Source organism: Macaca fascicularis, chromosome 3 (genome assembly GCF_037993035.2).
Source record: "Macaca fascicularis isolate 582-1 chromosome 3, T2T-MFA8v1.1".
In the NCBI taxonomy this organism is placed as follows: domain Eukaryota; kingdom Metazoa; phylum Chordata; class Mammalia; order Primates; family Cercopithecidae; genus Macaca; species Macaca fascicularis.
Window position 1 is genome coordinate 190,921,070 of NC_088377.1, and position 21,405 is coordinate 190,942,474.

The window sequence follows — 21,405 nt, forward strand, 5'->3', positions numbered from 1 at the left end:
GCATTGGGCCTTAACTGTTACTCTATAACGTCACCACTTACTAGTATTTTATAATACTTAATAGATTGTACTGATCCCTGATAAGATCCTACGGATGCTCTTAATGTCTTCAGTGCATATTTGCAGTTTGTGTCTTAGGTTGGGATAGTTCAACAAGCATTTCCAAAATGAATAATGCCAAATATTGATTTCACTTGTTACCTTAAAGTAACACGTCCTAACCTTTCCGCAAACTCTAGGGGTGCACCTTACTTAGGGTCTCAGATTGTGTTTTTTTCTGATAGTTGACTACGCTTTTGCTTGGCTCAAATATTGGTGAAAATAATTTCTCACCCCCACAAAAAAAGAAAAAACAAACCAAAACCAAAACCAAAAAAAAAAAACCCCAAACAAAACCAAACACAGAAAGAAGCAAAACTGCAGATTTCTAGCGGGAAGAGTTTGCCAGCTTGTTGGACAAATACTGTGAGATGAATGGGAAATACGGAAAAGACAGAAAACAAAGCTTCAACTGCATACAGCACATTTAGTTCAATGTGCCTCAGCACAGGCTGAGGAAAATGGGTCCTGCGGTTTATTCAAGATACCTCAGGGCCTAAATGAGGGATGGACTGATTCACACTTGCTGTGATCCGCAGCCTGGACCAAAGCTACAGAAGGGTCCTAGTGGGAGGCTGAGGACTTTCCCTGGGTGGGCCCTGGGAGGAGGAAGGGACCCCAGCGTCCCCAGGAGGGGAGGGCAGGCTTAGGAGGAAAAAAAAATCCTACAATCTTCACCTTTGTTCTGTAAAACATAAAAGAGTTTAAAAACGTTCATCTAAGTTTCCTTGGCTTCTCCCTGGGTACACACGTATCCTTTTTACTTTCCCCAACTCAGTTCTGTGGTGCGTGGGAGGCGCTGCAACAGAGTCTCGGTCCGGACTGGAGCCCCGGCGAGGGACGCCCCGGTTCCCCACGTAGCTTTCCCTCGCGAGGTTTCGCACTTTCCAGCGCGGCTCCTTCCCCCAGCCCTCCCGGCTCCCGCGTGGGACGCAGAGAGGGGTTGGGTGCCGCGCTGGCCCGGGAGTGGCTTATGCCTGACGGAGCCCGGATGGAGACCGTGGGACGCCCGCCCCGGCGTTGACTCCCGCGCCCCGGGTGAGGGTGGGCGGCCGCGCCTGGGTCCCGGACGCCGCGGGCGCTGAAGGCCTCGGGTGGGCGCGGCGCGGTGGCCGCGGGCGTGCGGTCCTACGGGCTGCAGGGGGCGCTGTGCGCGCCCTCAGGCTCGGCCGCCGAGCGCAGCTCTTTTTAAAAGGGACAGCGGGGCACGTGGCTCGGGACGCAGTTCGCGGCCCCCCGGCAGTAGCTCCCAGGTTAGGCGGGTCCCGTTCCGCCTCCGGTGTCGCCGCCGCGCCGCCCCGGGGCCCGACAGGCCGGGTCCCGGGACTGCAACCCAGCGAGGGACGCGGGTAGCCATGGCCGAAGCAGCGCCTGCCCGGGTAAGCGCCCTGGGCCCCGCGGACGCCGGGAAGGCCCAGGCCGCCGCTGCGTGAGCCCGCGCGAGGGACTCTGGCCGCGCGGGGCCGCCCGGCGAGAGGGCCCTGCGCGCAGCCTCCGCGCTCGCCGCCCCCGGCCCATCGCCCGGCCCGCGTCGAAGGCATTGACCGGGCGGCCCAAACTCCAGGCCCGGCGGGCGGGGCCCCGACGTCAGCGACGGACGATTCGGCCCTTCTGCGGCCTCTGCCAGCCCGGGCCTCAGAGTCACGCTCAGCGACTAGGAGGCCGCGCCTTGGAAGCATTGTTCCATTTGAGGCCCCGCGGCGCCCCCATAGCAGGCTGGGCGGGCAGGGGCAGCAGGCCCCACGGGACAGTCGCGGAGGCTGAGATGGGAAGGGACTGGCCCAGGGTCACGCATCTGTTAGAGGCGGGAGCCTCACGCCGGGGCAGGGACTTTGGAATTAGACACTTTAAAACGCCTCATAGTCTACTTTTGCCAAAGAGAAAGATTTAAGTGTCGTTTACAAGAGAGATTGTAGATTAAAAAAAAAAAAATAAGTGTAGCAGATTTTATTTAAATTTTTTTTTTTTAGAGGGAGTCTCGCTCTGTTGTACATGCTGGAGTGCAGTGGCACGATCTCGGCTCACTGCAAGCTCCGCCTCCCAATTTCAAGGGATTCTCCGTGTAGCTGGGACTACAGGTGCCTGCTACCACGCCTGGCTAATTTTTCTATTTTTGATAGAGACGGAGTTTCACTATGTCGGCCAGGCTGGTCTTGAACCCTAGACCTCGTGATCTGCCCGCCCCGGCCTCCCAAAGTGCTGGGATTACAGATGCGAGCCACTGCACCCGGCCGTTTAAAATTTTTTAAATTAAAAAATGATATATATATATATATTTTTAGACAGGGTCTCTCAGCCAAGCTGGAGTGCAGTGGTGGGATCTCATCTCACCGCAACCTCTGCCTCTGCCTCCCGGGTTCAAGCGATTCTCCTACCTCAGCCTCCCAATCCCAAGTAGCTGGGATTACAGGCACAGGTGCCTGTCTTTTTTATATCTATCTATCTGTCTGTCTATCTATCTAGATATATATCTATATGAATAAGTTTGTTCATAAGAATAAACTATAAGTATTCCTATACAGAATTTTTCTCCTGGAGAAGGAAGAATCACATCAGTTTTTTTCTGCATCTTCATCTGTATAAACTAGGCCAGTTTAACAGATTTTAGAATATTGGTTTGATATTGTGCAGTTTGTCCAATTGGGAGATTATAATCCTTTGGCCATTTTTGACATACTAGAAAACGCTTGTAAAGAGCTCAGTAGATGATACCTACTGTTATTAATACACCTCAGTGAAGGTTTTGAAACCTTGATTTTTCTGGATACTTTTATTAAAGTAGAACTTCCTCTCCCTCCTCTTTACTTAGTGAGTGTGGTGAGCTTCTTTTTGGGTTCCCTGAGTGCAAGGGAGAGAAAAAACATTGGGGATTCTGCAGGTTTATAGTCCTGTTGCCTGGGAAGAGGGGGCCCTAGGAGGTGACGTCATCCACTCCTCCTAGCCTGGAGCTCACAGCTTTACTACCTTTCAGCTCACTCCTGTCCACCTGCTCCTTTCCCAATGCCTTCTTGCAGCACTTGAGATCCCAAGAAACTTCCCAAAAGGGACAGATTTGCCCTGGTCTCTTGTTAGCCCATCCTATCACACTGTTGTTATTTATAAGTATTCCTATACAGAATTTTTCTCCTGGAGAAGGAAGAACCCCATCAGTTTTTTTTTCATCTTCATCGTACGTTTACTATGATAGGTGTTCAGTAATTGTCGTTGAACGAATGAAGCAATTATAGATGATTAGTGCTAGGAAGGAGGGAACAGTGAAAGTCTCTAGGATACGTAGTCTAAGCAAGACTCTTAAAGACCAGAGGGACTCAGGCATACAGAGGATGCATATTGAGAGCTGACACGAAGGTGGAGGAGGGCCGGGTGAGTCCTCGGAATCCACAGGAGGCCGGCATGGCTGGAGCGCGGCAGGAACTGGATGGCTCAAGGTCAAGAGAGGTGGGCTGGGCCATGAAGAAGTCTAGATCTTATGCCAGGTGCACTGGGAAACTACTGAAGAGTTTTAAGCAGGGGACTGCAATGACCTATTTGTGTTTTTAAAAGATTACCAGGCCGGGAGTGGTGGCTCATGCCTGTAATCCCAGCCCTTTGGGAGGCTGAGAAAGGCGGATCACAAGGTCAGGAGTTTGAGACCAGCCTGGCCAATATGGTGAAAGCCCATCTCTACTGAAAATATAAAAACCAGCTGGGTGTGGTGGCGGGTGTCTGTAGTCCCAGCTACTCGGGAGGCTGAGGCAGGAGAATCGCTTGAACTCGGGAGGTGGAGGTTGCAGTGAGCTGAGATTGCGCCACTGTACCCCAGCCTGGGCGACAGAGCAAGACTCTGTCTCAAAAAAAAAAAAAAAAAAAAGATTACCGGTTACTCTGTGGAAAGTGTATTGTCGTGGAGAAGGCTGGAAGTGGGAGAGAAGGCTGGAAGTGGGGAAATCAGGTAGGCAGGACCGCAGTGGCCGAGGCCAAGCAAGGTGATGGGGACTTGGACTAGACACTGGCAGTGGAGAAGGAGAAACATCGATGGATTTGAGGTAATTTTGGAAGTTAGTACCCTGTGGTGATTTAACCATGAAGCATGAATGAAATTGAGGGGTGAGATGTCGATTTGTCTCTCCAACGAGGCTTTTAGCAGCACCAACCAGGACTGTGCCCATTGCACATGCACGATGATGGCTTGTGAATCAGGTATCAGGGTAAGTTGAGGCACTTGAGAAGCTTTTTCCAAGGCACTGAAGGACAACGGAATGAAAGAAGTGGAGGTAAAAAAAGGCCATATGAACTATTTGTACCATATCCCTGAGCCAGAACCATCACCATAATCACCGTCATTGTCTCAGTCTGCTCAGGCTGCCTTACTTGGTTCCCGGCAGGTCTCTTTTCCTGGTTTGCCGACGGCTGCCTTCTCATTGTATCCTCACATGGCATACAGCAAGATCGTGTCCCTTGTGTTTCTTCTTACAAGGGCACGAATCCTACATATGAGGGCTCTGCCTTCATGGCCTAATTGCCTCCCAGAGGCTCCACCTCCAAATACCAGCATATTGGGGATTACTGCTTCAACAAATGGATTTTGAGGGAGACACAAACATTCGTTCCATAGCAATCATCATCTTCTTAGCCCTGCGACATGGGGCTCATGTTTATTACTTGTGCTGTGCTACACATTGTACTAAGTACTTTGTACACAGATTTTTCTTAATTCTCTCAGTCTTATTGTATAGGTACTTTATTATCTCCCTTTTTTAGATGGGGAAGGGAAGTTGGAAGCTGTTGGAAACACCTTGCCCACAGTTGGCTAGCTTGTGAGTGGCAGAGCTGAGTTGCACGTGGGCTGTCCACTGGAGAGTCATGTCTCTGTGTCACAAAGCCTTGTCCCTTCATTTTTAGAGGAGGAAACAGACCCAAGAAGGGGAGTCACTGGTTTGAGGAAGGGGAGTCACTGGTTTGAGACTGCATGGTTTGCTCCAGCTTATGGGGCATGCCCTGTCCCCATAGCTAGTGTATAGGATGGGCAGGGGCTGTTTTTCTTCCACTTTCCCACTTGCTGACACGTTGGTCCAGCCACTGTCTCTTGTATCAGTTAGGCTGGATTCCTAACTGACACCCTAGCCTCTCCATCTCCCCCCAGGCTGCTGCTAACTCAGGATCCCAGATGGGGCTTTACCATTGCAGGTGTCATTTCTGAGGTGTGTTTTTGAGATGGAAGGTTTGATTGTACAATTCTCATAATACCTCTCTTTTCTCTTCTTGTGAGCAGGCCCCCAAGACAGACAAGCACACAGAGGACCAGAGTCCTTCCACACCCTTGCCCCAGCCAGCTGCTGAGAAGAACTCGTACCTCTACTCCACGGAAATCACACTGTGGACGGTGGTGGCTGCCATTCAGGCCTTGGAGAAGAAGGTGGATTCCTGCCTGGCCCGCTTGCTGACTCTGGAGGGGCGCACGGGGACAGCCGAGAAGAAGCTGGCTGATTGTGAGAAGACAGCTGTGGAGTTCGGGAACCAGCTGGAGGGCAAGTGGGCCGTGCTGGGGACCCTGCTGCAGGAGTACGGGCTGCTGCAGAGGCGGCTGGAGAATGTGGAGAACCTGCTGCGCAACAGGAACTTCTGGATCTTGCGGCTGCCCCCAGGCAGCAAGGGGGAGTCCCCCAAGGTAGCGGCGGGACACCCTGCGCGGGGGAGAGCTTGAGGGGCCGAGCCTGTGAGCGTGTGGGTGAGTGAGTGCAACACTTGTGGTTCCAGGTGCCTGTGACCTTTGATGATGTGGCCGTGTATTTCTCTGAGCTGGAGTGGGGCAAGCTGGAGGACTGGCAGAAGGAGCTCTACAAGCACGTGATGAGGGGCAACTACGAGACCCTGGTCTCCCTGGGTAAGGCCACGGAGGGAGGATCTGGGCCTCTGTCCACAGGTTGTCTGTGGACAGTCTGTTTCTTTGCTTTGGCTTATGGTACTTTGGGCACCTCTGCATCTTTGTGGGCATCTCGGGTCCAGCTCTTCCCCATTTCTTGTTCTGTGCACAGATTATGCCATCTCCAAACCGGACATCCTCACCCGGATAGAGAGGGGAGAGGAACCTTGTCTTGACGGGTGGGGCCAGGAGAAGCAGAATGAAGTAGAGGTGGGGCATCCAAGGATGTTGGGCACTGGTAAGTAAAAGAGCAAGATGTGGTGGCGTGGGGGGAGTGCCAGGGGCTAGCTGCACCATCACCCACCCTCTTGGGCTTCCCAGACAATCAGGGAGGCCAGAAAGGGAGCATAGGCCATTAACCCAAAGTGGGACCACTCGGTACAAGGCCACCCTGGACAGGAGTGGGTGGCAGACTTAGAGCCATAGGGTTTCTGTATCTGTCCAATGTGGGCCATCATACTCACCTTACGTGGCTGTGATGACCGAGTGACAAATATTAAGCATGTACATGCTGATCACTTTGTAATAGTGGGGACTGGCCGGGCACGGTGGCTCACGCCTGTAATCCCAGCACTTTGGGAGGCTGAGGCGGGTGGATCATGAGGTCAGGAGATTGAGACCATCCTGGTTAACATGGTGAAACCCTGTCTCTACTAAAAATACAAAAAATTAGCCGGGCGTGGTGGCGGGCGCCTGTAGTCCCAGCTACTCCGGAGGCTGAGGCAGGAGAATGGCGTAAACCCAGGAGGCGGAGCTTGCAGTGAGCCAAGATTGCGCCACTGTACTCCAGCCTGGGCGACAGAGCGAGATTTTGTCTCAAAATATATGTGTGTGTGTATGTGTATGTGTGTGTGTATATATATATATAGTGGGGACTTAGTAATACCTCTACCAGCAGCACTGCTGCCTCCTGGCGTCTTCAGGCGTGTCCATGTCCCTGCTATTGCTTGTGCCCCTGTCGCAGTCCCACAGCCCCAGCCTGTGGCAGGAAGGCCTGTCATGTGCTAGCTTCCATTTGTGTACATGGCCCTCGGTAGGAGGGCCAGGCATGCCCTGTCCTTGTAGCTGGTATATAGGACAGTGGTTCCAAAGGGGACTGCACATCACAGTCCTCTGGGGGGCTTTTTTTAAAATTAAATTTTAATAAAGTAGAATAGCACAGTGAATCTCCAAATGATCGTCACCCAGGCTCAACCCTCCGCTGGGTTTGCCACACTCGCTTCATCTGTTTTTTCCCTTTTCCTGAACGTAACCACAATACCATGGTCACACCCACAGAATATCAGAATATCATCTAATACCATCTAATACCTAGCCTTTGTTTTGTTTTCCCCAGTTGTCTCAAAAATGTTTTCTATACGTCTTAGGATCCTAATTGTAATACACCCAAGTCCACATTTTACATTTGGTTTGTGTCTCTGAAGTCTATAAAAACAAACTTATGAAACCCCCCCAGTCTTTTTCAACGCTTTATTGAGATATAATTCATATACAATATAATTTACCTATTAAAGTGTGCAACTGAGTACTTCTTAAAAAAATTTCAACTTTTACTTTGGATATAGGTGTACATGTGCGGGTTTGTTACATGGGTATATTGTGCCCAGGTAGTGAGCATAGTACCCAAGTTTTTCAATCCATGCTCCCCTCTTTCCCTTCCCCCTCTAGTAGTCCACAGTGTGTGTTTTTCCCAGGTTTATGTCAATGTATGCTCATTGTTTAGGTCCCAGTTATAAGTGAGAACATGCAATATTTGGTTTTCTGTTCTTCCATTAGTTCACTTAGGATTATGGCCTTCAGCTTCATGTTGCTGCGAAGCACATGATTTCATTCTTTTTTATGGCTATGTGGTATTCCATGGTGTATATATACCACATTTTCTTTATTCAACCCACCACTGATGGACACCCAGGTTGATTCCATGTCTTTGCTACTGTGAATAACATTGTGATGAACATATGTGTGCATGTATATTTTTGGTATAATGATCTATTTTCCTTTGGGTATATACCCAGTAACAGGATTGCTGGGTCAGATGGTTGCTCTGTTTTAAGTCCCTTGAGAAATCTTCAAACTGCTTTCCACAGTGGCTGGACTAACTTACATTCCCATCAACCGTGTATAGGCATTCCCTTTTCTCTGCAGCCTCGCCAGCATCTGATGGGTTTTGAGTTTTTAATAATGGTCATTTTGACTGGTGTGAGATGGTACTCATTATGGTTTTGATTTGCATTTCTCTGATGATTAGTGATGGTAAGCATTTTTTCATGTTTGTTGGCCGCTTGCATGTCTTTTTTTAAGAAATGTCTGGGCCGGGCGCGGTGGCTCAAGCCTATAATCCCAGCACTTTGGGAGGCCGAGGCGGGCGGATCACAAGGTTAGGAGATCGAGACCACAGTGAAACCCCGTCTCTACTAAAAAATACAAAAAATTAGCCGGGCGCGGTGGCGGGCGCCTGTAGTCCTAGCTACTCAGGAGGCTGAGGCAGGAGAATGGCGTGAACCCAGGAGGCGGAGCTTGCAGTGAGCTGAGATCGCGCCACTGCACTCCAGCCTGGGCGACAGAGCGAGACTCCGTCTCAAAAAAAAAAAAAAAAAAAAGAAATGTCTGTTCATGTCCTTTGCTTATTTTTTGCTTGTTGGTTTAAGTTCCTTATAGATGCTGGATGTTAGACCTTTGTCAGACGCATAGTTTGCAGATATTTTTCTCCCATTCTGTAGGTTTCAGTTTACTCTGTTGGTAATTTCTTTTGCTATGTAGAAGCTCTTTAGTTTAATTAGGTCCCACTTGTCAATTTTTGTTTTTGTCGCAGTTGCTTTTGAGGACTTAGCCAAAAATTCTTTGCCAAGGGCAATATTGAGGAGGGTATTTCCTAGGTTTTATTCTAGAATTTTTATAATTTGAGGTCTTACATTTAAATCTTTAATCGATCTTGAGTTACTTTTTGTATATGGTGAAAGGTAGGGGTCTAGCTTCATTCTTCTGCACATGTCTAGCTAGTTACTACCCCAGCAACATTTATTGAATAGGGAGTCTTTTCACCATTGCTTTTTTTTTTTTGGTCAGCCTTGTCCAAGATCAGATTATTGTAAGTGTGTGACTTTATTTCTGAGTTTCCTATTCTGTTCCATTGGTCTACGTGTCTGTTTTTGTACCAGTACCATGCTGTTTTGGTTACTACAGCCTTCTAGTATAGTTTGAAGTTGGGTAGTGTGACACCTTTGACTTTGTTCTTTTTGTTTAGGATTGCTTTGGCTATTCTGGCTCTTTTTTGGTTTCATGTGAATTTTAGAATTGTTTTTTCTTATTCTGTAAAGAATGATAGGAGTAGTTTGAAAAGAATAGCATTGAGTCTGTAAATTGCTTTGGGCAGTATGGCCATTTTAACAATATTGATTCTTTCCATCCATGAGCATGGGATGTTTTTAAATGTATCTGTGTCATCTCTGATTTCTTTCAACAGTATTTCATAGTTCTCCTTGTGGAGTCTTTCACCTCTGTGGTTAGCTGTATTCCTGGGTATTTCTTTCTTTTTTTTGGTAGCTATTGTAAATGGAACTGTATTCTTGATTATACACTTTCAGGCTGATGTTATTCTTGTGTAGGAATGCTACTGATTTTTGCACACTAATTTTGTATCCTGAAACCTTACTAAAATTGTTGATCAGTTCCAGTAGCCTTTTGGCAGAGTTTTTAAGGTTTTCTAGGTACAGAATCATTGTCAGCAAAGAGAGATAGTTTAACTTCTTTTCCTATTTGGATGCCGTTTGTTTCTCTTGCCTTATTGCTCTGGCTAGGACGTCCTATAGTTGAGTGTTTTTTAGTATATTCACAAAGTTGTGCAGCCATCACCACAATCCAATTTTAGACCTTTCTTGTTCCATCAAAAAGAAACCCCATACCCATTAGTAGTCACTGCCTGTTCCTCTGCCCACCTGTTCCCCTGCCCCAGGCAGCCTCTGATCTGCTTTCTGTGTCTATGCATTTATCCATCTGGAAACTCCATATAATGGAATCATACGGCCGGGTGCAGTGGCGCACGCCTGTAATCCCAGCACTTTGGGAGCCTGAGGTGGGCGGATCATGAGGTCAGAAAATCAAGACCATTCTGGTCAACATGGTGAAACCCCGTTTCTACTAAAAATACAAAAAATTAGCTGGGTGTGGTGGTGTGCAACTGTAATCCTAGCTACTCAGGAGGTTGAGGCAGGAGAATTGCTTGAACCTGGGAGGCGGAGGTTGCAGTGAGCCAAGATTGCACCACTGCACTCCAGCCTGGGCAACAGAGCGAGACTCTGTCTCAAAAAAAAAAAAAAAAAAAAAATGGAATCATATATTATGTGGCATTTGTGCCTGCCTTCTTTCATTGAGCATAATGTTTTGAAGGTTCATCCACATTGATTGTAGTATGTATGAGTACTTCATTCCTTTTTGTGGCTGAGTGACACTCCATTGTAAAGATATGCCACATATTGTTTATTCCTTTATCAGTTGATAAATTCCCCCCGTGCCCCCCCATTTATTTATTTATTTATTTATTTATTTTGAGACAGGATCTCACTCTGTTGCCGAGGCTGGAGTACAGTGTCATAATCTCAGCTCACTACAGCTTTGACCTGGGCTCAAGTGATTCTCCCATCTCAGCTTCCCGAGTAGCTGGGACTACAGGCACATGCCACCATGCCTCGGCCTTTCAAAGTGCTGGGATTATAGGCGTGAGCCATGGCGCCTGGCCTGGTTCTTTGATTTTATGTTGTTTATCACTTTCCTTTTACGTGGAAATCTTAAATTCTCAACTAAATTTGCGTAATTTCTTCAATGATCTTATATCCAATCCTAGCACTTCGTTATCCTATAATGTATCTTACAATTTCAAAACAGTGAAGCAATAATACTACTAACAGTTAGACTTCCATTGAAATACAAGATTTTTTTGCAGCTCTTTTTGTCCTCTGTATACATTCTGTGCAGGACTTATGGGCAAAATAATGCCTTTAAAGTCACTTGAAATGTTTTCTGTATGTACTTATGCCACCAACTTAGTATACAGTTGCATTCATTTGTTTTAGATTTTTTTATAGATTATTCTTTTTGGTTTTTGATGTAACTTAATTTTTTGAATATGTAAGATATTTTGTTTGCAAAGTCAAAATGATTTAACATGGTACATTCGAGGAAATCTCGTTTCCCTCCTTGTGCCCTCTCCCTATAGATAATCATTTTTATTCATTTCTTATTTATACTACCATGTTTCTCTTGGAAATATCAGTAACACGGATATATTTGTATTCCCACCCCTGTCTTACGCAGTAGGTTGTGGAGACCACCTCATACAATGATGTACAGGTCTTCCTCAGTTCTGTGGATTCGGAATGTTCTGTGGTGTGATAGTTTATTTAACAGTCTATACCTTGGACATTTAGAGTATTTCCAGCATTTTGCTGATATAAATAATGCTGTAGGGAGTACTTTGTGCATAAATCAGTTCATGTTTTTGCCAAGGTATCTTTTTTTAAAATTTATTTTTTGTGAGAAGGAGTCTCACTCACTGTGTTGCCCAGGCTGGAGTGCAGTGGCACGATCTCGTCTCACTGTAATCCCTGACTCCTGTGTTCAAATGATTCTCGAGCCTCAGCCTCTGGACTGACTGGGACCACAGGTGTGCGCCACCACACCTGGCTAATTTTTGTATTAGCAGAGACTGGGTTTCATCATGTTGGCCAGGCTGGTCTCTTAACTCCTGACCTCAAGTGATCCACCTTCCTCAGCCTCCCAAAGTGTTGAGATTACATATGAGCCACTGTGCCTGGCCCCAATGTATCTTTGAGATGTAATCCTGGAGGTTGGATTGCTGGGTCAAAAGGTAAATAAATATGTTATTTGGGGAGAATTTATCTCCAAATTCCCCTGGACAGAGGAATCATTTGCATTCCCATCTGTGTTGTGAAAAAGGTTCTCTTGCCAACAGAGGATGTGGACAAACTTGTAGGATTCTTTTCAGTGTAATGGTAAGAAGTATGTCAGTGTAGTTTTAATGGCGCCTCTCTTACTGAGTGTTGATGAGTTTTTTTTTTTTTCCTTTAGAATTCTTTCTATTTTAATTTCTAATTTTTATGGTACATAGTAGGTGTGCATATTTATGGGGTACATGAGATATTTTGATGCAGGCATACAATGTGTAATAATGACATCAGGGTAAATGGGATATTCATTACCTCAAGCATTTCTTATTTCTTTATGTTATAAACATTCCAATTATACTCTTTTAGTTATTATAAAATGTACAATTAAATTATTGTTGACTATAGTCACCCTGTTATGCTATCACATTCTAGATCTTATTCATTCTATTTAACTGTATTTGTTACCCGTTAACCATCTCTACTTCCCCCCTCACACCTTCCCCCAACCCTTCCCAGCCTTAGGTAACCATCGTTCAACTTCTCTGTCTCCATGAATTCAACTGTTTTACTTTTTGGCTCCCAAAATGAATGAGAACATACAAAGTTTGTCTTTCTGTGCCTTGCTTATTTCACGTAACATAATGTCCTCCAGTTCCACCCATGCTGTTGCAAATGACAGGATCTCCTTTTTTATAGCTGTATATATGTACCACATTTTCTCTGTCCCTTTGCCTGGTGATGGACACTTAGGTTGCTTCCAAATCTTGACGATTGTGAATAATAAACATGGGAGTGCAGATAGATACACTGATTTCCTTTCTTTTGGGTATATACTTAGCAGTGGGGTTGCTGGGTCATGTGATAGTTCTGCTTTTAGTTCTTTTGAGGCACCTGTGTACTGTCCTCCATAGTGGTTGCACGAATTTACATTCCCACCAGCAGTGTTCGCGGGTTCCCTTTTCTTCACATCCTTGCCGGCGTGTGTTATTGCCTGTCTTAACTGGGAGGAGATGATAAGTCATTGTCGTTTTGATTTGCATTTCTCTGATGATTGATTATGTTGAGCACCTTTTCATATACCTGTTTGCCATTTGTACATTTTTTTTTTTTTTGAGACGGATTCTCACTCTGTCACCCAGGTTGGAGTACGGTGGCGCATCTTGGCTCACTGCAAACTCCGTCTCCCGGTTTCATGCCATTCTCCTGCCTCAGCCTCCCGAGTAGCTGGGACCACAGGCGCCCGCCACCACGCCTGGCTAATTTTTTATATTTTTAGTAGAGATGGGGTTTCACCATGTTAGCCAGGATGGTCTCTATCTCCTGACCTCATGATCCGCCTGCCTTGGCCTCCCAAAGTCCTGGGATTACAGGCATGAGCCCCCGTGCCCAGCCACATTTTTTTTTTCTTTTTTTTTTTTTTGAGACAGGGTCTCACTCTGTTGCCCAGGTATGACAGGAGTGCAGTGGCACAATCAGAGCTCACTGCAACCCAGTCTCCTGGGTTCAAGCCATTCTCCCACCTCATCCTCCCAAGTAGCTGGGACTAGAGGCATGTGTCACCACGCCCAGCTAATTTTTGTATTTCTTGTAGAGATGGAGTTGTGCTGTGTTGCCCAGGCTGGTCTTGAACTCCTGGACTCGAGCAATCTTCCTGCCACAGCCTCCCAAAGCACTGAGATTACAGGCATGAGCCACCATGCCCAACCTGTATGACGTCTTTTGAGGAATGTCTATTCAGATCTTTTGCCCATTTTTAATCAGATTGTTTTTTAATTGGGTAATTGGATTTTTTCCTATAGATTTGTTTGAGGCCTTTAGATATTCTGGTTATAAATCCCTTGTCAGATGGATAATTTGCGAATATTTTTTCCCATTCTGTGGGGTGTCTTTTCACTTTGTTGATTGATTCCTTTGCTGTGCAGAAGGTTTTTAACTTGATGTGATCCCATTTGTTCATCTTTTGCTTTGGTTGTCTGTGCTTTAGGGTATTACTCAAATCTTTGCCCAGACCAATATCCTGGAGAGTTTCCCCAATGTTTTCTTGAAGTAGTTTGATAGTTTGAGGTCTTATATTTAAGTTTTTAATCTATTTTGATTTGATTTTTTTATATGATGAGAGATAGGAGTTTAGTTTTATTTTTCTGCATATGGATATTCAGTTTTCCTGGCACAATTTATGGAAATGACTGTCCTTATTCCAATATATGTTCTTTTTTTTTCTTTTTTTGTGACAGAGTCTCACTCTGTCACCCAGACTGGAGTGCGGTGGCACAATCTTGGCTCATTGCAACCTCCGCCTCGCGGGTTCAGTTCTCCTGTCTCAGCCTCCTGAGTAGCTGGGACTACAGGCGCCTGCCACCACTCCCGGCTAATTTTTGTATTTTTAGTAGAGATAGGGTTTCGCCATATTGGTCAGGCTGGTTTTGAACTCCTGACCTCAGGTGATCCGCCAGCCTCGGCCTCCCAAAGTGTTGGGATTACAGGCATGAGCCACCACGCCTGGCCTAATGTATGTTCTTGATACCTTTATCAAAAATGAGTTTGCTGTAGATGTGTGGGTTTATTTCTGGGTTCCCTATTCTGTTCTTTTGGTCTGTTTGTCTGTTTTTATGCCATTACCATGCTGTTTTGGTTACTCTAGATCTGTAGTTTAATTTGAAGTCAGGTAATAGATTCCTCTAGTTTTGTTCTTTTTGCTTAGGATGGCTTTGGCTATTTCAGGTTTTTCATGGTTCTGTATATACTTTAGGATTATTTTTTCTATTTCTGTGAAGAATGTCCTTGATATTTTGATAGGAATTGCATTGAGTCTGTAGATTGCTTTGTGTAGTGTGGGCATTATAACTAATTCTGAACATGGAATATCTTTCCATTGTTTGGTGTCCTCTTCAATTTCTTGCATTAATGTTTCATAATTTTCGTTCTAGATATCTTTTACTTCTTTTGTTAAGTTTTTTCCTAGGTTTTTTATTTTATGTATAGCTATTGTAAACGGGATTATTTTCTTGATTTCTTTTTCAGATTGTTCACTGTTGGCATATAAAAAGGCTACTGATTTTGTATGTTGATTCCGTAGGCTGCAACTTTGCTGAATTTATCAGTTCTAATAGGTGTTTTTTGGTGGAGTCTTTAGGTTTTTCTAAATATAAGATCATATAGCCGGGCGCGGTGGCTCACGCCTGTAATCCCAGCACTTTGGGAGGCCGAGGCGGGCGGATCACAAGGTCAGGAGATCGAGACCACGGTGAAACCCCGTCTCTACTAAAAATACAAAAAATTAGCCGGGCGCGGTTGTGGGCGCCTGTAGTCCCAGCTACTCGGGAGGCTGAGGCAGGAGAATGGCGTGAACCCGGGAGGCGGAGCTTGCAGTGAGCCGAGATCGCGCCACTGCACTCCAGCCTGGGCGACAGAGCGAGACTCCGTCTCAAAAAAAAAAAAAAAAAAAAAAGATCATATAATCTGCAAACAAGGATAATTTAACTTCTTCCTTTCTAATGTGGATGCTCTTTATTTCTTTCTCTTGTCTGCTGTAGCTAGGACTTCCAGGATTATGTTGAACAACAGTGGTGAAAGTGCATCCTTATCTTGTTCATCCTTATCTTGTTCCCGATCTTAGAGGAAAGGCTTTCAATTTTTCCCCTGTTCAGTATCAGGGGAAACTGGCTGTGCATCTGTTGTATATGGCTTTTATGGTGTTGAAGTATATTCCTTCTGTACCCATTTTTTGGATTTTTTAAAATCATGAAAGTATGTTGAATTTTATCAAATGCTTTTATAGCATCAATTGAAATCCTGTGGTTTTTGTCCTTCGTTCTGTTGATAAGATGTATCACATTCATTGATTTGCAGAGGTTGAATGATTCTTCCATCCCTGCCTGGGATAAATCCCACTTGGTCATGATGAAAGATCTTTTTAATGTGTCATTGAATTTGGTGTGCTAGTATTTTGTTGAGGATTTTTGCATCAGTGTTCATCAGGATATTGGCCTGTAGCTTTCTTTTTTAGATGTGTCTTTGTTTGGTTTTGGTATCAGGGTAATACTGGCCTCATAGAATGAGTTTGGAGGTATTCCCTCCTCCTTTATTTTTCAGAATAGTTTGAAGAGCATTGGTGTGAATTCCTCTTTAAATGTTTGGTAAAATTCAGCAGTGAAACCGTTATGTCCCTGGCTTTTCTTTGCTGCGAGACTTTTTATTGCAACTTTGATCTCATTACTTGTTATTGGTCTGTTGAGGTTTTGGATTTCTTCATGGTTGAATCTTGGTAGATTGTATGTGTCTAGAAATTTATCCATTTCGTCTAGGTTTTTCAATTTATTGGCATATAGTTGTTCATAATAGTCTCATGATCCTTTGATTTTCTGCAGTATTAGTTGTAATATCTCTTTTTTATCTCTGATTTATTTGGATCCTCTTTATCTTAGTCTGGCTAAAGATTTGTCGATTTTATCTTTTCAGAAAACCAACTTTTCATTTCATTGATCTTTTGTATTGTTTTTTGTTTCAATTTTATTTATTTATGTTCTGATCTTTATTGTTTTTACACTAATTTGGAGTTTGGTTTGCTCTTACTTTTCTGGTTTTCTAGCATGCATGATTATGTTGTTTGAAGTTTTTCTACTTTTTTGATAGAGGCACTTATTGCTGTAAACTTATATCTTAGTATTGCTTTGCTGTATCTCACAAGTACCATAGGTTAATTTGATATGTCGTGTTTCTATTTTCATTTCTTTCAAAAAATTTCTTTCTTTCTTCTTCTTCTTTTTTTTTTTTTGTTTTCAGACAGGGTCTTGCTCTGTTGCCCAGGCTGAGTGCAGTGGTGTGATCACAGCTTACTGCAGCCTGGTCCTCCTAGGCTCAAGCAGTCCTCCTACCTTAGCCTCCCAAATAACTGGGACTAAAGATGTGTGCCACCATACCTGGCTAATTTTTGATTTTTTGTAGAGATGGGTTCTTGCTATGTTGCCTAGGGTAGTCTCAAACTCCTGGATGCAAATGGTTTCCCCACTTTGCCCTCCCAAAGTGCTGGGATTACAGCTGGCCTCAAAAAATTTCTTAATATCCTCCTTAATTTCTTTGTTGACCCGTTGGCCATTCAGGAACATATTATTTAATTTCCATGTGTTTATATAGTTTCCAAAGTTCTGCTTGTTATTGATTTCTAGCTTTATTCCATTGTAGTCAGAGAAGATACCTGGTATGATTTCAATTTTTTGAATTTTTAAGAACTTGTTTTGTGGCCTAACATATGGTCTATCCATGAGAATGATCCATGTGCTGAGAAGAAAAAAGTGTATTCTGCAGCCGTTGGATGAAATGTTCTGTGAATATCTTTAGTCTATAGTGCAGATTAAGTCCAGTGTTTCTCTGCTGGTTTTCTTTCTGAATGCTCTGTCCAGTGCTGAAAGTGCGGTGTCAGACATGCCAGTTATTACTGTATTGGGGTCTGTTTCTCTCTTTAGCTCTAACAGTATTTGCTTTATACATCTAGGCGCTCCAGAGTTGGGTGCATGTATATTTATTATGCTATTAATATATCCTCTTGCCGAATTTACCCCTTTAGCATTATATAATGAACTTCTTTGTCTCTTTTTATAGTTTTGTCTGAAAATCTGTTTGGTCTGCTATAAGTCTAGTTACTCCTACTCTTTTTTGGTTTCCATTTACATACAGTAGTTTTTCTATCCCATAGTGCACATGTGTCTTTAGGCATTTCTTTGGGCAACAAGAGCGAGACTTTGTCTCAAAAAAAAAAATTGGTTCATATTTAGACTTTCTACTCAAGATATGAGTAGCTTACACAGTACAATTACAGTATTATCATACTCTGTGTTTGTGTACTTGCTATTACCAGTGAGTTTTGTACCTTCAGATTTTTTTTTTTATTCCTTATTAATGTCCTTTACTTTTTGATTGAAGTACTCCCTTTAGCATTTCTTGTAGGACAGGACTGGTGTTGATGAAATCTCTTAGTTTTTGTTTGTCTGAGAAAATCTTTATTTTTCCTTTATGTTTGAAGGATATTTTTGCTGGATATATTATTCTAAGATAAAAGCTTTTTGCCTTCAGCACTTTTATTTTTAGTTTTTTGGAGACAGTCCCTCTGGTGCCCAGACTGGAGTGAAGTGGCACAATCTTGGCTCACTGAACCTCTGCCTCCCAGGTTCAAGTGATTCTCGTGCCTCAGCCTTCCAAGTAGCTGTGATTACTGGCATGTGCCACCACATCTGCCTAATTTTTTGTATTTTTAGTAGAGACGGGGTTTCACCGTATTGGCCAAGCTGGTCTCAAACTCCTGAGCTCTGGCAGTCCGCCCACCTCAGCCTTCCGAAGTGCTAGGATTACAGGCATGTGCCACTATGCCTGGCCTTTCAGGACTTTAAATATGTTGTGCCACTCTCTTGAAAACTTGTCAGGTTTCCACTGCAAAGTCTGCTGCCAGACGTATTGGAGCTCTATTGTATGTCATTTGTGTCTTGTCTTTTGCTGCTTTTAGGATCCTTTTTTAATATCCTTGACCTCTGGGAGTCTGATTACTAAATGCCTTGAGGTAGTCTTACCTTGGTTAACTCTGCTTGGTGTTTGCTAACCTTCTCGTACTTGAATATTGATATATCTTTAGGTTTGGAAAATTCTCTGTTATCATGTTTGAGTAAACTTTTTGTTTTTTGTTTTTTTGGTTACAGAGTTTTGCTCTGTTGCCCAGGCTGGAGTATAGTGGCGTGATCTTGGCTCACTGCAAACTCCGCTTCGCGGGCTCAAGTGATTCTCCCGCCTCAGTCTCCCTAGTAACTGGGATTACAGGTGCTTGCCACCGCACCCGGCTAATTTTTGTACTTTCAGTAGAGATGAGGTTTCGCCATGTTGGCCAGGCCAGTCTCAAACTCCTGGCCTCAAGTTGATCCATCTGCCTCAGCCTCCCAAAGTGCTGGGATTATAGGCATGAGCCACCATGCCTGTCGTGGCTAGGGCTGTTCTAAATGCTCCCTCTGTGTGTGGGTGCCAGCTAGGTTCTGCCTGGTGTTGCTTTCTGCTGTGACAGGGCAGCACTGAGTTCCGATGCAAAGTCCTACAATCACTGCACTCTCCTTCCCCCAAGCACACACATTCTCTCTCGCGAGCTGCATGGCTGCTGCGGGGGTGTGGAGGAGGGTCGGTATCAGCAATTCAAGACTACCTTTGCCACCCTCTTCAGTGCTGCTTTCCTCCATATGATGGTACAGCTAGGTACCGTGACTGCTCATCTGGATTTTGGTTTTTTTGAAGGTGCTTTCTTGTGTGAATAGTAGTGAATTTGGTGTTTCTGTGGGGAGATAATCGCTGGAGGGTTGTTTTCGACCATCTTGTTCCCCCGCCTCCCTTTTTTTTTTTTTTTTTTTGAGGCAAGATGTTACTCTGTCATCCAGTCTGGAGTGCAGTCATATAATCATGGCTCACTGCAGCCTTGAACTCCTAGGCTCAAGTGTCTTCCCACCTCAGCCTCCTGAGTAGCTAGGACTACAGGCATGTGCCACTATGCCTGGCAGGTTTTAAAATTTTTGTAGAGACAGGGTCTTACTGTGTTGCCCAGGCTGGTCTCAAACTCCTGACCTCAAACAATCCTCCTGCCTTGGCCTCCCAAAGTGGCAAGATTACAGGCATGAACCACTGCACCTGGCCCTATTTTTTATATGTTTAAGGGCCATTTAAATTTCTTATTCTGTGAATTATTTATGTTTCTTGCTCTAGGAATCTTTTAAAAAATGCATATTTCCTAGGCCTACCCCAAACCTACTGATGAGACTCCCAGGGGTGCTCCCCAGGGGATGCTGCTATACTAGCCTAGTACAGGATTTGGGTTTGGGAGCCCCCATTGTAGTGTTCTGAGCCAGGAGTCCCTAAAGAGTGAGATATGTGTGTGTGTGTGTGTGACTGAGTCTCACTCTGTTGCCTAGGCTGGAGTGTAGTGGCACAATCTCAGCTCACTGCAACCTCCACCTCACAGGTTCAAGCGATTCTACTGTCTCAGTCTCCTGAGTAGTTGGGATTACAGGCATGCACCACCATGCCCAGTTAATTTTTGTATTTTTAGTAGAGATGGGGTTTCATCATGTTGACCAGGCTAGTTGAACTCCTGACCCCAGGTGACCCGCCTGCCTTGGCCTCCCAAAGTGCTGGGATTACAGGCTTTAGCCACTGTCCCCAGCTTCCCCCACCCCTTTTTAAAATCACTCTATATTCAAAATATATCAGCTCTTTTACTTACAGAGAAAATATGAAACTAAACATTTGTTCTCTTAGCCTCCATAATGAAACCTGTATTCAGAATATGTCCACTTTAAAAAGAAGTAAAAGATTTGCAGATTATAAAGCTGAAACCTGGGAACTTTGGCATGTATTGTTTCTGTGAGTCCAGTTTTTTTTTTTTTTTTTTTTGTTCCTGGAGTCAGAGTTTCTCTCTTGTTGCCCAGGCTGGAGTGCAATGGCTCGATCTTGGCTCACTGCAACCTCCACCTCCCGGGTTCAAGTGATTCTTCTGCCTCAGCCTCCCAAGTAGCTGGGATTACAGGTGCGTGCCACCATGCCTGGCTAATTTTTTTTGTATTTTTAGTAGAGACGGGGTTTTGCCATGTTGGTCAGGCTGGTCTTGAATTCCTGACCTCAAGTGATCCACCCACCTCAGCCTCCCAAAGTGCTGGGATTACAGGCATGAGCCACCGTGCCCGGCCTGTTTCTGGGAGTCCAGTTCTTTCATCCCTCTGTAGCTGATACCTGCCTACTTGGGGCACTGGTTGCCACCACCACGGTCTACTCTTTTTTTTTTTTTTAAATTCCCATTTTACAGATAAACTGTAAAATTTATTATTTATTTATTTTTTATTCTGAGTGGCATACTCGTGTGTCGTCACTTGTAACAGCTGAGCTCATGGCATTTTCTGGGAGACGGTGCTGCTGTCTCTCCTGCTGTTCTTTCTTTCTTTCTTTTTTTTTTTTTTTTTGAGACAAAGTCTTGCTTTGTCACCCGGGCTGAAGTGCAGTGGCGCTATCTCAGCTCACTGCAAGCTCCATCTCCCGGGTTCATGCCATTCTCCCTGCCTCAGCCTCTCTAGTAGCTGAGACTACAGGCGCCCACCACAACACTGCCCGGCCAATTTTTTTGTATTTTTAGTAGAGACAGGGTTTGACTGTGTTAGCCAGGATGGTCTCGATCTCCTGACCTCGTGATCCATCAGCCTTGGCCTCTCAAAGTGCTGGGATTGCAGGCGTGAGCCACCGTGCCTGGCCCTGTCCTGCCATTCAAAATGATCTCCAATGAGGTTGCCTTCTTGACCTGTGCTTCCCTTTATTCATCTGGGGGCACTGGAGGCCAAGGGGCTGCGTGGGTCTTCACCTGATGGAACTGATGGAACTGATGGAAGTGGCATTTTTGGAGAGGCCTGCGACTGCCCCAACTAGGAGCACCGCTGGCTTGTAGGCTGCTCGATCCTGGGGGTGCTGCTCCTTTGCCAGTGCTGTCCCCCA

The 21,405-nt window shown here is 44.9% G+C and overlaps 1 protein-coding gene across 39 annotated transcripts in view; it reads left to right on the forward strand.

The window, feature by feature from the left end:
• The first annotated feature begins 1,015 nt into the window (after window positions 1-1,015).
• The window catches only part of ZNF783 (zinc finger protein 783), a 52,039-nt gene continuing 31,649 nt past the window's right edge, over window positions 1,016-21,405 (forward strand). For 12 of the 39 annotated variants that reach the window (XR_012432998.1, XR_012432992.1, XR_012432991.1 and 9 more), the window contains exons 1-4: window positions 1,316-1,478; window positions 5,351-5,746; window positions 5,836-5,962; window positions 6,114-6,239. Coding sequence is in view for 25 of the 39 variants with exons in the window: in XM_074036282.1 (XP_073892383.1) it covers window positions 1,455-1,478; window positions 5,351-5,746; window positions 5,836-5,962; window positions 6,114-6,239 (673 nt within the window). In the remaining 14 variants the exon portion in view is untranslated. Of the gene's footprint in view, window positions 1,138-1,315; window positions 1,479-2,381; window positions 2,516-2,550; window positions 4,125-5,350; window positions 5,747-5,835; window positions 5,963-6,113; window positions 6,240-21,405 lie in introns of those variants that run through there. The other 27 variants (XR_012432990.1, XR_012432989.1, XM_074036260.1 and 24 more) reach the window with 12 other exon arrangements.